The sequence below is a fragment of the Haliotis rubra genome, unplaced genomic scaffold, assembly GCF_003918875.1.
Source record: "Haliotis rubra isolate DU_JTF1 unplaced genomic scaffold, ASM391887v1 Scf1149, whole genome shotgun sequence".
NCBI classification, from domain to species: Eukaryota; Metazoa; Mollusca; class Gastropoda; order Lepetellida; family Haliotidae; genus Haliotis; species Haliotis rubra.
The window spans coordinates 71,528-86,283 of record NW_025765058.1 but is presented as its reverse complement, the minus strand read 5'-3'; the positions used below and the strand labels follow the sequence as shown (position 1 = coordinate 86,283).

At 42.9% G+C, this 14,756-nt stretch overlaps 1 protein-coding gene across 1 annotated transcript in view; it reads right to left on the bottom strand.

Annotated features, from left to right (window-relative positions):
• Positions 1 to 14,756, bottom strand: part of LOC124254104 (talin-1-like) — a 126,268-nt gene that overhangs the window by 83,739 nt on the left and 27,773 nt on the right. The window contains 3 exon segments of the mRNA XM_046687980.1: positions 811 to 940; positions 6,689 to 6,786; positions 9,465 to 9,697. Coding sequence (XP_046543936.1) covers positions 811 to 940; positions 6,689 to 6,786; positions 9,465 to 9,600 — 364 coding nt within the window. The 5' untranslated portion in view covers positions 9,601 to 9,697.

Below are 14,756 nucleotides of genomic sequence, written 5' to 3'. Positions count from 1 at the left end.
CATATGACGATGTGCATGTGTGCATGTGGGTATGTGTGGCTGCTTGTACTAGCCCAGTGAGTGAGTGAATGAGTTTAGTTGTACACCACTTTTAGCTATATTCCAGCAATTTCACGGCGGGGGACACCGGAAATGGGCTTCACACATTGTGCCCATGTGGAGAATTGAACCCGGATCTTTGGCATGACGGGCGAATGCCTTAACCACTAGGCTACCCACCCGCCCATGTACTAGCCCAGACCTCAGCCCATGTACTAGCCCAGACCTCAGCCCATGTACTAGCCCAGACCTCAGCCCATGTACTAGCCCAGAACTCAGCCCATGTACTAGCCCAGACCTCAGCCCATGTACTAACCCAGACCTCAGCCCATGTACTAGCCCAGACCTCAGCCCATGTACTAGCCAAGACCTCAGCCCATGTACTAGCCCAGACCTCAGCCCATGTACTACCCCAGACCTCAGCCCATGTACTAGCCCAGACCTCAGCCCATGTACTAGCCCAGACCTCAGCCCATGTACTAGCCCAGACCTCACCTCAGCCCATGTACTAGCCCAGACCTCAGCCCATGTACTAGCCCAGACCTCAGCAGCTTTTATAAGAAACAGACTGTAAAAATCAAGTCTAAACCAGGCAAACCAATGCTTGACAAGATGACAATGTCCAATGCTATCAAGGTACAATGATATTCAGTGAAAAAAGTCACCAAGTATGGCCACCTGGACCATTCATTCCCCACCAAAAGCAGAGGCTGCCTGGAGCTAACCAGGAAGTCCCCATGTACATGGAACCGCGTAGAAGATGCAACTCACCCATCCTGGTGCAGATGGTGATCATGAGCTGCCCGACTGTGTGGCTGTCGTCCACCTGTAGGGTCTTCAGAGCCCCGTCCAGCGTCCGCACCTTCAGGATGCGCTGCTTCTTCTTGTACTCGAGCAGATCCTGCAACAACAGTTACATCATCATCAATTACATCATCATCATTGTTTTAAGTAATAGCTTCAACATCCTTAGCTACATGGCATCATCAATCATACCATCTAAGATATCAGTAACAGTATCAACATCAGTGTCTTCAGTCACACCATCTACACCATCAGTTACAGCATCAATGTCATTGTCCTCAGTCACACAGCATCAAAGTCATCAGTTACACCATCAGCATCATCAGTAACAGCATCAACATCATTGTCCTCAGTCACACCATCTACACCATCAGTTACACCACCAACATCATCAGTAACAGCATCAACATCATTGTCCTCAGTCACACCATCTACACCATCAGTTACACCACCAACATCATCAGTAACAGCATTAACATCATTGTCCTCAGTTACACCACCAACATCACCCGTTACAGCATCAGTGTCATCAGTAACAGCATCAACATCATCAATAACGGCATCAACATCCTCATAACAAGTAACACCATCTTCAGCACAATCCCAGTAATCCACTGATTATCAATCAGCAACAGTCTGTGACATAACCAGCAATATGTTTTATCGTCCAAGTCAGGTGAATTACCAATGTTTATCATCCAAAACTGTGTTCCACAGGAGATATTGCTTTTGTGAGATCATACGATATCTCCTTGGAGATATCATTTTGACAGTATATTTTGTACAATGCAATGACAATGCTATGACGTCATGAATTTGATGACGTCGCAATGCTATGACATCGCTGCACTGCAAGTCTAATGGCAGAACCGTCTTCAGAGATGTACATTTTTCATTGAAAACTAATGAAGAGTGATTTTGGATGATAAATAGAATCTCACCCTCGTGTCTTCTGATATCAAATATATCAACACTCGTTGATAAAAGTAAAAATATCCTCGACAAGCCTCGGGTATTTGTAACTTTATCAACTCGTTGTGATTTATTTGATATCAAAAGACATTCGGGTCGGATTCTCTCTCTCTATATATAAATGTTAACAAGAAAATCTACAGATAATGTTGCCACATCCCATGAACTGGATAAAACATGTTCAGTTTTGGCTGTCAAACTGGAATATACTCCTCATAGACCCCAACTCAATCTCACAGAGACGAACCATCCAGAACACATTCCACCAATCATCAATAACAAGTACCATTGTTCCGCTCACTGGTAACTCCACCCGTCGCAATGAGGGTATCCGTTACTAAAGTCTAATACTTGTTCCAACAGCAAGACCAGACCAGACTTTTGACCTAACACCACATTCTGTTGTCTAACAGTTAAAAATATTATCTACTCCATGCATATTTTAGTCAAACAATGGCCTGGAACAATGGTTGGTCCGGAAGCAGGTGCCCTCCAGAATATCCTCTATTACTGTTATATATACTCCTTCCTCAATACAAGGTAGGATTGGTCATTGCTGTACACGGGTCAACACTTAAGACAGCAAATCAGCTGAATGAAGTACTCTTGTCAGGAGCTGGTCATGTTTCAATCTTCCTTAATTGGTTGTGATTAATTTGTTCTAAAGTCTGGCACTTATCTTGCAGGCTTGGCTAGCAAATAAAAAAATCATTTATTTGCAAAATTGGGACTTGTTTTACGATCTATTAACAGTATATTTTACACAAGAATGTAAAATAAGAAATAATGCCTCTTGGCCAAGCTACAATCTTTTTTCATTGATTTTGACTAATTTGTTTTAATGTTAGGGTTTCATCTTATAGCCTCGGCAAGAAAATTGAAAAAACAAGAAGACAAAGTCATGAATATCCCCCGCAGTGGCAAAATACTCTTCATGATTATGTCTACGAGTTATGATTATGTCAAATAGTTAGGTGTGTATATAGAAAAGTGGAAGGAAAGTATTGAAAGGTTTTTAAAGTTCTGCTCCAGAAAGGAGCACTATCGACAATTTCAGTCCATGTCAAACTTGTTGCCATGGATATGCCAAAAATATTTTATTCAGAAATCCAAAACTACCAAAAGGCACCAGTACACCACCAGACCTATGTATGTGCCAAGTTTGGTGAAGAAACATTGAACGGTTTTAGAGTTCTGCTCTGGAAAAGTGCACTACCACTAATTTCTGTTTTAGTCTAATTGTTGCCATGGAAATGCCAAACATATTTTATTCAGAATTCCAAAACTACCAAAAAGGCACCAGTACACCACCAGATCTATCTATGTGCCAAGTTTGGTGAGGAAATAGGGAACAGTTTTAGAGTTCAGCTCCGGGAAAAGAGCACTACCACCAATTTCAGGCTAAGTCAAACTTGTTGCCATGGAAACGCCAAAAATACTTTATTCAGAATTCCAAAACAACCAAAAGGCACCAGTACACCACCAGATCAATCTATGTGCCAAGTTTGGTGAAGAAATAGTGAACGGTTTTAGAGTTCTGCTCCGGAAAAGAGCACTACCACCAATTTCATTCTAAGTCGAACTTGTTGGCATGGAAACGCCAAAAATGTTTCATTTAGAATTTCAAAACTACCAAAAGGCACCAGTACTCCACCAGATCTATCTATGTGCCAAGTTTGGTGAGGAAATATTTAACGGTTTTAGAGTTCTGCTTCGGAAAAGACAAATGTGCACGGACGGAGTCCATTTTAATACCCCCCTGCAAAACGCGTTGCGGGGGATAAAAAATATACAAATGTCACTTGCAATTTGTTTTAAGTTTGATTGGATTTTAACAGTACATTTTATGCAACATTGAAAAATTAAGATTTAAGGGCTCATCCTCTTTCCATGTCCTGTTTATCAGTAGAATATAATATTGAGTTCATGATTATCAATCTCTCGGATCTAAATTGATAACAAGCCATGAACTATTGTTTGTAAAATACATGCAACACTCCGTAAAGTGAACATATTGAGTGATTTTTTTTCCCTTGTTTTCCATAGTGGTGCAATGGTTGTTAAGAAGCATTGACATGAATATTAGTTTAGGGATGCGTCGAATGTGATACGCATCACGAATACTGGTAAACAAATAGAAACATATTCCATTTTGCATATTTTGTTTTGATAAATATCACCCTAATTCAAGTAAACCATTCCCAGTCTCAAGCTATTTTATGTTTGTCTATGTCCCCATCAACAACATTCAAGCTAAAATGATAGCAGTTTGTAAATAATCACATCAGGACCAGACAATCCAATGACTGACACCACGAGCATGGATCTAGTTTCATTCTAAATATACAGTTAAGTCCTTGTTTTACTAATGTAAGGTTAGCCAGGATCAACAGGAAAAGAATAATGTGTCCTTTTCTTCAGACCATGTACTGAAATATCCAGTTTTGTATTATCTAAAGAAGATATACATTTGATCATGTGTTTATGTTGAAAAAAATTGTTAAGTTCCTAAACTTCAAAAAACCAAATGCAGATCTTGAGCCCCCCACCCCAAGCAGTTGCTCCATGAATAGTTAAATCACTTCTGCCCAATTGAACATGAAGTCAGAATCGTCAAAGCAGATTTTGACAAAATACTCAAAATGCCACATTTCTGTATGAGCATTACAGGCAGTGAATGTATTGCTCCCAAAATAACCTTATAAGTCATCCCCACCACACCTGCCATTCATATTCATCAATGGTAATAAAAGATAAAGTTCCTATTTTGAGCTTCTCATTATCACCATCATGATGTTTCATTTTTGACATTGTTGCTCTACATGTGTACTAAATTCTGCCTGTACTTCCTGTAATACACCTTTTTGTGACATTTTCTTTTGACTTCTTCACCAGTGCTGAAGCACTTAGACAACAAGAATACAGATGTCCTTACACCACTAGTAAATACTCAAAACATGGAATCATCCCAAAATACCTGTTTCTCACATTTCACAGAAACATTATTTCTTTTGCAGACTGATATTTATGGCAGATGTGTGAAGAAGACTCAAAGAGCAGACGCTGAGAGCAGACACAAAGAGCAGACGCAGATAGCAGACGCCAGATGGCTGTCTGTTCGATAGTTGAGAACATGCATCTACACAGACCTGAGTAACCTGCTTTCCTGCATCAATAAACCAACTTACAAGTATATCTACTACTGTCAGTTATCATTCATTACAAAATAAAGATGTCAGCAAACAGTGACAGACTACTTAGTGTGGGATGGAAGCCAGATGTTAACAGAGTAAAACATGTTGTCTTCATTTAGTAATCCCTACACACACTTGTTCAACGAATAATTTCTTTTATCGTGATATAGAATGGTAATACTGGGAACCTACACTGATGCGGAATTTGGACCATGTGGCAACAGACTGGCAGGAATCTAGATATTGAAACTGTGTGAATCATGTTCAATGTATATATGTATAAGTCGGTCCACTCACAAACAGTATGGAACAGGTAAAGAGGTGTGGTGAGGTGAGGTGAAATTGGGTTTTACATCGTACTTGAGAATATTTCGCTAATATGATGACGTGCATGCGTGTGTATGTGTATGTGCGGCTGCTTGTACTAGCCCAGACTTAAGCTGGTTTTATAGTGCTAGCCCACTGAGATACCATGCCGCAGTGAAGCATGAATACCCCACTCAGACACATTATACTGACTCCGAGCCGACCAGTCCTTGTTGTACCCATTAATGCCTAGCGCCAGGCAGGGACCAACAAGTACCATATTTAAACGTCTTTTGGTATGACGTGGTCGTATCGAACCCACGGCCTTCCACTCTCCGGGCGGACGCTCTAACCAGTACACCACGGAGGCGGTCAAAGAGGTGTGGATAAACACCACCATTCAGAAAGTGTTCAGACACAATATATGGCATATCTGGGGTTACACTTTTTCAGTGAGGTACAGATTCTAGTACTTGAATATTTAGGGTTGAGTCCCATCTGGAATTCGAACCCACACTCTCATGGTGAGGTACCAAAACGCTAGTACACACGTGACGACCGGTTGTCAGACCTTATTTTTTTTTCTCAAAGCCAAGGTGGCTGAGTGGGCTAGATCTCCGACTTCGTTTGCTGATGATTTGGTGCCTATTTTGAAGCATAATTTGTATGTAACAACATGTCATAAAGATGAGAGTCAGTGAGTATGGTATTACACCACCTTCAGCAATATTCTACCAATATCACAGAGCAGGACACCAGAGACAGGCTTCATACATTGTACCCACTAAGGATGTAATGATTCACTCACATATTCGGGTGAATCTAACCATAGCCTTTCATGAATTCAATTCGTTATTCGTGGTCACCAGAACCGAATATTAACGAATATTTACGATGTTTTTAAGGGAGCATGTTCTACTTAAACCTTTTCCAAAGTGAGATATGCAAGAATGCATTATGTACTAGCCTTGTAGTAGCGCAAGTCATGTTAGTTTGCCATGGCCGCACATGGTACTGTCATCTATAACTATTACATACCAAATTTGAGTGTCATGAGATGACTGGTTATTGCTGTGACAAATTAACACTGTCAACATGGGCATTCCATATTGTACATCAACTTAACTACAATATTGTATTCATGAATAACTATTTGTATTCATTACCCAATATTCATGATATGTATCATATTCGCCACATAGTGTATTTGTTGCAGCCCTAGAACCAACACAGGGGAATCAAACCAAAGTCTTGGCGTCAAAAGAAACGCCACATTGACCACTATTCTACCCCATCGCCCCGTTAAAGATAAGAACTGCGCGAGCAGATCAGATGCGACCAGTTAATGACTGCGGCGCTGTGACAACACCTACCCCATTCCGCAGCAGGTAGTACTCCAGGCTGCGGCCCTGCTCTAGCCATACTCCTTTCTTAGGGTCCTCGTCAGCCAGGAACAGTCCAAAATCTGAATCTGCAATAAAACCAGATTGGGAACAATGATGATGATGATGTGGGTATTTATATAGCACATCCAGGTACTAATACCCGCACTACTACTATAAGAGAAGAAAATAGTTAAAACTATTTTGCAATTGAACATAGAAAGTCTAGTAATAGGCAAGAATGAAACAAGTGGGTTTTAGAGAGACGCATTTAAATGTGTCCAAAGATTCAGCATTCTTGATGTGAGTGGGCAAGTTGTTCCAGAGACTGGCTGCGTGTTGGAATGATCTTTTCCCATTGAGAGTCCTTTAGGAATGAAAAGTAGCCTGGGAAATGGTGGGGTTGAAACCAGAAAACATAACTGCACCTTCAATCTACAGAACAACATACCCACAACGTAGATCTTAAACTCTTCCTCCAAGCCAGCTCGAACTGAACCCCCTCAACATACAGCTGGAATGATGTCATGAATTAAGTCTAGACCAGACAATCCAGTGATCCATATCATAAGCAACCATCCACTCCCTTGGAGTACATTGACATTGAATCAACTAAATCACTGATCCTACCTACCCAATCTACTGGGTCAGTCTTAAAGGTGTGGTATTTTCTACTCACCCGAAACACACTGTAAGCAAATTGCTATGATTCTACCAACAGGGATGAGGATGGGTATGATTCTATCAACAGGGATGAGAATGGTTATGATTCTATAAACAGGGTTGAGAATGGATATGATTCTATCAACAGGGGATGAGAATGGCTATGATTCTATCAACAGGGTTGAGGATGGGTATGATTCTATCAACAGGGTTGAGAATGGCTATGATTCTATCAACAGGGATGAGAATGGATATGATTCTATCAACAGGGATGGCTATGGCTATAATTCTATCAACAGGGATGGCTATGATTCTATCAACAGGGATGACGATGGGTATGATTCTATCAACAGGGTTGAGAATGGCTATGATTCTATCAACAGGGTTGAGAATGGCAATGATTCTATCAACAGGGTTGGCTATGATTCTATCAACAGGGATGAGAATGGTTATGATTCTATCAACAGGGATGGCTATGATTCTATCAACAGGGATGAGAATGGGTATGATTCCTATCAACAGGGATGGCTATGATTCTATCAACAGGGATGGCTATGATTCTATCAACAGGGATGAGAATGGCTATGATTCTATCAACAGGGATGGCTATGATTCTATCAACAGGGATGAGAATGGCTATGATTCTATCAACAGGGATGAGAATGGCTATGATTCTATCAACAGGGATGGCTATGATTCTATCAACAGGGATGAGAATGGTTATGATTCTATCAACAGGGATGAGAATGGGTATGATTCTATCAACAGGGATGGCTATGGCTATAATTCTATCAACAGGGATGGCTATGATTCTATCAACAGGGATGAGGATGGGTATGATTCTATCAACAGGGATGGCTATGGCTATAATTCTATCAACAGGGTTGGCTATGATTCTATCAACAGGGATGAGAATGGTTATGATTCTATCAACAGGGATGAGAATGGCTATGATTCTATCAACAGGGTTGGCTATGATTCTATCAACAGGATGAGGATGGGTATGATTCTATCAACAGGGATGGCTATGATTCTATCAACAGGGATGGCTATGATTCTATCAACAGGGATGAGAATGGCTATGATTCTATCAACAGGGATGAGAATGGTTATGATTCTATCAACAGGGATGGCTATGATTCTATCAACAGGGATGAGAATGGGTATGATTCTATCAACAGGGATGGCTATGATTCTATCAACAGGGATGAGAATGGTTATGATTCTATCAACAGGGGATGGCTATGATTCTATCAACAGGGATGAGAATGGTTATGATTCTATCAACAGGGATGGCTATGGCTATAATTCTATCAACAGGGATGGCTATGATTCTATCAACAGGGATGAGGATGGGTATGATTCTATCAACAGGGATGGCTATGATTCTATCAACAGGGATGAGGATGGCTATGATTCTATCAACAGGGTTGAGAATGGTTATGATTCTATCAACAGGGATGAGGATGGCTATGATTCTATCAACAGGGATGAGAATGGCTATGATTCTATCAACATGGATGAGGATGGGTATGATTCTATCAACAGGGATGAGAATGGCTGTGATTCTATCAACAGGGATGAGAATGGTTATGATTCTATCAACAGGGATGAGAATGGCTATGATTCTATCAACAGGGTTGGCTATGATTCTATCAACAGGGATGAGAATGGGTATGATTCTATCAACAGGGATGAGAATGGCTATGATTCTATCAACAGGGATGAGAATGGTTATGATTCTATCAACAGGGATGAGAATCGGTATGATTCTATAAACAGGGATGAGAATGGCTATGATTCAAAACAGCAAAATGAGCAGGGATTTAGGGGGCCGTAGATCCAAGAATGACCCCAGTATGATCAAATCCGTGGAATTCCATGGATACGCGGAACATTCTCATCCCTGTACCAAGCCATTACTATACTTCCTTGGTTAATGAAACACTATGATATAAGTAACCACTATGAGGCACCAACAAATGTTGGTATAAACCCTAACTGAGGTGACTTCACACAAAAGTATCTGCTACAGTATCATCTTTCGCTTCTATTTCCTCATCATGCTTCACAAGCACCTGTATAACAAGGTCCAAGTACTTACGGTTTCCTTGTGTGGTTTCGGCGATTCTTTCTCGGATAATTCTACAAGCATCGTAGACAATGGTGGACGGCTCGAACTGCATCGTCTTGACGATGTTGCTCCCCACAACGCTGATCTTGAGCGATAGGGTCGCCATCTTGCATGCTAGGTGACAACCCTCGCTGCTTCACTGTTGTCAGTCCTGGGGTCCTTACAGCTGATTCATGTTATCTCTTCCTGCAGGCTCAGCAACTCTGGAACATCACAAGTAGTAATTCATAATCCTTTGCTGAGGCAGTGCATTTTCATATACATTCTCAGTCTCCATTACTAGCAAATAGCCAGAAAATAGCACTATGCTTCTTTGGCCACTAGTCCAAAGCCCGTGTCAAATAAACTTCAACACGGTCTTGTAAACTCTGGTAATGGTGGCAGGGGTGGAAATAACTTTAAAATTGCTGGTATAACCCGATACAGTGGCACATGTAAAATCACTTGCCCTGATAATTTGTCCACTATACCGTCCGTTTTCTTGTTGACTTTTTAAAATAAACAACATAATTAACATTGGAAAGTCAACTGGACACCGGTACAGTGTGATATACAAATTTGCTTGCCCGACATAAAAAACACTGGACTCGGACGTTGGGCAATGGGTTATTTCCACCCCTGGGTGGTACACAACATAACACTCTTTACATTCTAACCAGCTCTTACTTTGTTGCTGATGTATAACCAGCTCTTACATGCCTATAACCCTGGGAGTCTGTTGCTGATGTATAACCAGCTCTTACATGCCTATAACCCTGGGGTCTGTTGCTGATGTATAACCAGCTCTCACATGCCTATAACCCTGGGAGTCTGTTGCTGATGTATAACCAGCTCTTACATGCCTATAACCCTGGGAGTCTGTTGCTGATGTATAACCAGCTCTACATGCCTATAACCCTGGGAGTCTGTTGCTGATGTATAACCAGCTCTTACATGCCTATAACCCTGGGAGTCTGTTGCTGATGCTCTTACATGCCTATAACCCTGGGAGTCTGTTGTTGCTGATGTATAACCAGCCTTACATGCCTATAACCCTGGGAGTCTGTTTGATGCACTCCCTGACTTTGTGCCTATGCCTTCACACTTCGCTGGCGATATTAGTAAATCTTTGTTGCTGATGTATAACCAGCTCTTACATGCCTATAACCCTGGGTCTGAGTCTGTTGCTGATGTATAACCAGCTCTTACATGCCTATAACCCTGGGGGTCTGTTGCTGATGTATAACCAGCTCTCACATGCCTATAACCCTGGGAGTCTGTTGCTGATGTATAACCAGCTCTTACATGCCTATAACCCTGGGAGTCTGTTGCTGGAGTGATGCACTCCCTGACTTTGTGTACCTATGTTTTCACACTTCGAAATTGGTAAATCTTTGTTGCTGATGTATAACTAGCCTGTAACCCATGAAGTCTGTTGCTGGAGTTGTGCACTCCCTGACTTTGTATACTAGTAACTATATTTTCTTACTTTGAAAATTTGTAACTCTTTGTTGCCAAAATGTAACCAGCCCTAACATGGAGTTGTCAATATGTAACCAGCCCTAACATGGAGTTGCCAATGTGCAACCAGCCCTAACATGGAGTTGTCAATATGTAACCAGCCCTAACATGGAGTTGCCAATGTGCAACCAGCCCTAACATGGAGTTGTCAATATGTAACCAGCCATAACATGGGGTTGCCAATATGTAACCAGCCCTAACATGCAGTAGCCAATATGTAACCAGCCCTAACATGGAGTTGCCAATATGTAACCAGCCCTAACATGGAGTTGCCAATATGTAACCAGCCCTAACATGGAGTTGCCAATATGTAACCAGCCCTAACATGGAGTTGCCAATGTGTAACCAGCCCTAACATGGAGTTGCCAATATGTAACCAGCCCTAACATGGAGTTGCCAATATGTAACCAGCCACAACATGGAGTTGCCAATATGTAACCAGCCCTAGCATGGAGCTGCCAATATGTAACCAGCCATAACATGGAGCTGCCAATATGTAACCAGCCATAACATGGAGTTGCCAATATGTAACCAGCCCTAACATGGAGTTGTCAATATGTAACCAGCCCTAACATGGAGTTGCCAATATGTAACCAGCCCTAACATGGAGTTGCCAATATGTAACCAGCCCTAACATGGAGTTGCCAATATGTAACCAGCCCTAACATGGAGTTGCCAATATGTAACCAGCCCTAACATGGAGTTGCCAATATGTAACCAGCCCTAACATGGAGTTGCCAATATGTAACCAGCCCTAACATGGAGTTGCCAATATGTAACCAGCCCTAACATGGAGTTGCCAATATGTAACCAGCCCTAACGTGGGTTGCCAATGTGTAACCAGCCCTAACATGGAGTTGTCCAATATGTAACCAGCCCTAACATGGAGTTGCCAATATGTAACCAGCCCTAACATGGAGTTGCCAATGTGTAACCAGCCCTAACATGGAGTTGTGTACAATGTGTGTATACCAGCTGAAACATGGAAAATTAAAAACAAAAACACTACATTCTAACATGGAGTTGCGATGCTGATAACCAGCCCCTGGGTTGTAGTTTCGAAGTGTTTGGTCCTATTACCACATTGTACAGCTAACATGGACAGCCAATATGTACACTGCCTAGCCTAACATGGCTGTTTACTGTGGCCAACCTACATATAACCAGCCTCTAACATGGAGTTGCCAATACAGCTGCCTATTGTGGGCCTACCCTCTACAGCTGCCTGGAGCTACAGGTTAGTGTGAAGAGCAAGACTGTCACACAGTCAACACAGCCAGATTTACCAGCATGGTCAGAATAATTGATTTTGTCTCCAGTTACTCCACAGTTTCCTCCTGATGAATAATCCCCTACTTCGGTGAGAAAACAAGTGTAGGACACCCCACTGACCAGCTGTAGGAGCCCATGTGTAAATAACACTCTGGCTAATATTGCTACCTGACCACACCCAGCCCCACTCCTCACTACACCCTCCCTACTGCCCAGCCCCACCCCTCACAACACCCTCCCTACTGCCCAGCCCCACCCCTCACAACACCCTTCCTACTGCCCAGCCCCACCCCTCACAACACCCTTCCTACTGCCCAGCCACACCCCCTCACAGCACCCTCCCCTACTGCCCAGCCCCACCCCTCACAACACCCTCCCTACTGCCCAGCCCCCACCCCTCACAACACCCTCCCCTGCTGCCCAGCCCCCACCCTCACAACACCCTCCCTACTGCCCAGCCCACCCCTCACAACACCCTCCCTACTGCCGGGCCCCCCTCACAACACCCTCCCCCTGCCCCAGCACCACCCCTCACAACACCCTCCCTACTGCCCAGCCCACCCCCCCCACAACACCCCTCCCTACTGCCCAGCCCACCCCTCACAACACCCTCCTACTGCCCAGCCCACCCCTCACAGCTACCCTCCCTACTGCCCAGCCCCACCCCTCACAACACCCTCCCTACTGCCCAGCCCACCCCTCACAGCACCCTCCCTGCTGCCCGCCCACCCCTCACAACACCCTCCCTACTGCCCAGGCCCACCCCTCACAACACCCTCCCTACTGCCCAGCTATCAGACTGTTGGTGACAGCCACACACATTATTACCCTTCCATGCCCATTCCACCCATGGGCATTGGTCACCCATCTATCAGTCTGTGGGTGACAGCCCAGGTATCACCCATGGATCAATAACACTCTGGCTAACATTGCTACCCTAACGCACGCACGCACGCACGCACGTACACTGACAAGCAATCAGCCTCGCTCTAGTTAACATTGCTACTCTACATCACCAAGCCCCACCCCTCATACACACCCTCCCCACCGATAAGCCATCAGTCTCTGTGTCCAATAATGGAACAGTGCATGTATCAACACCTTGTAAACTATTTCAGATTCTTGCAACTTTACATTCATTGTTGAAGTCCAAATGTGTTAACACCGGGGTGTTGATCCATCTGTGATGTCACCAACGATGGACTCCAACAGTCTTGTGAACAATCAATACAAGCAGAAAATATGCTTCAGCAAGTTGAAGCAATTAATTCTCAGCAAATACACATAGCAACACATTTAAATTATCTATTCAGATGTACAACACATTTTAGCCCAAATTTCCAAACCAAGTAAGTCACAAATCCTAAGCCAGAGTTTGATCAATTTCTATTTGCATAAGTAGCGAGTGAGTTTAGTTTTAGGCAGCTTGTAGCAACATTTCAGCAACAATTAGCAGTATTTAGCAATATTTTAGCAGTATTTAGCAATATTTTAGCAATATTTAAGCAATATTCCAGCAATATCATGGAAGGGGACACCAGAAATGGGCTTCACACATTGCACCAATATTGCTGGAATCGAACCCAGGTCTTCGGCGTGACGAGGGAAAGCTTTAACCACAGGGCTACCCCACCAGCCCTGTATGGACAAGTCAGTAGTTAGCTGTTAACTCTCGATACACTAACACAATTTACAGAAAAAGTTGCTAAGAATATTGAGCTGGTATCTCCCGTACCTCCCAAGTTCTCTACACTGTCAGTATTCATCATCTTCACAGCCACTTTCAACATATCACCAAGGTCACATATTTCATTGCCTCGGCAATTTTCGCAAAGAGCTAAGGGAGCATTCATTATTCACCAAAATGGTTCCTGTACCCTAGGGAGTAGTTATTGTTTAGAGTGTTCGCATTTCTATTTTGTCTTTGACAGGCAACAAAAAGCAAGCCAGGCTACTGGCAGCAAGGTCAAGAAGTCAGCGGACTTCAACCATCTTCTTCCTTGAGGAATCATAACATTCACAATAAGACAAAAAACTCTCCTACAACATAAAGCTGCGCCCTGACACTGCCTTGTGGCCATCACTCAGACCATCAAAGACAAACTGACATCAGAATATTGAATAACGCACAACATTATTGTGTTACAGAAGAGCGTTACAGCATCATTTTATCATCAGCGACATCAAAGAGTTATGGTACGCACACAGGCTGGACAGCCAAGTTTCCCAGTTGATGGCTTCGCTGGAAGCAATGGTGCCTGATTTGCATCAACATCACTGAAAGGACGACTTTCTTACTGTTAACCCAGACATTACTCAACGTCTGAATGACGCTAACATCATCCCCACAGCTGCTGATGGTGTCAGAGGAAGACGCAGGTCAAGGGCATCCTTGTCAAGAGTTGATCATCCACAATACAACCATCAGAAGTTAACTACTAGCCAGATAGTGATGAAAGCTATCAGAATTTCATCAACAGATGTAACAGT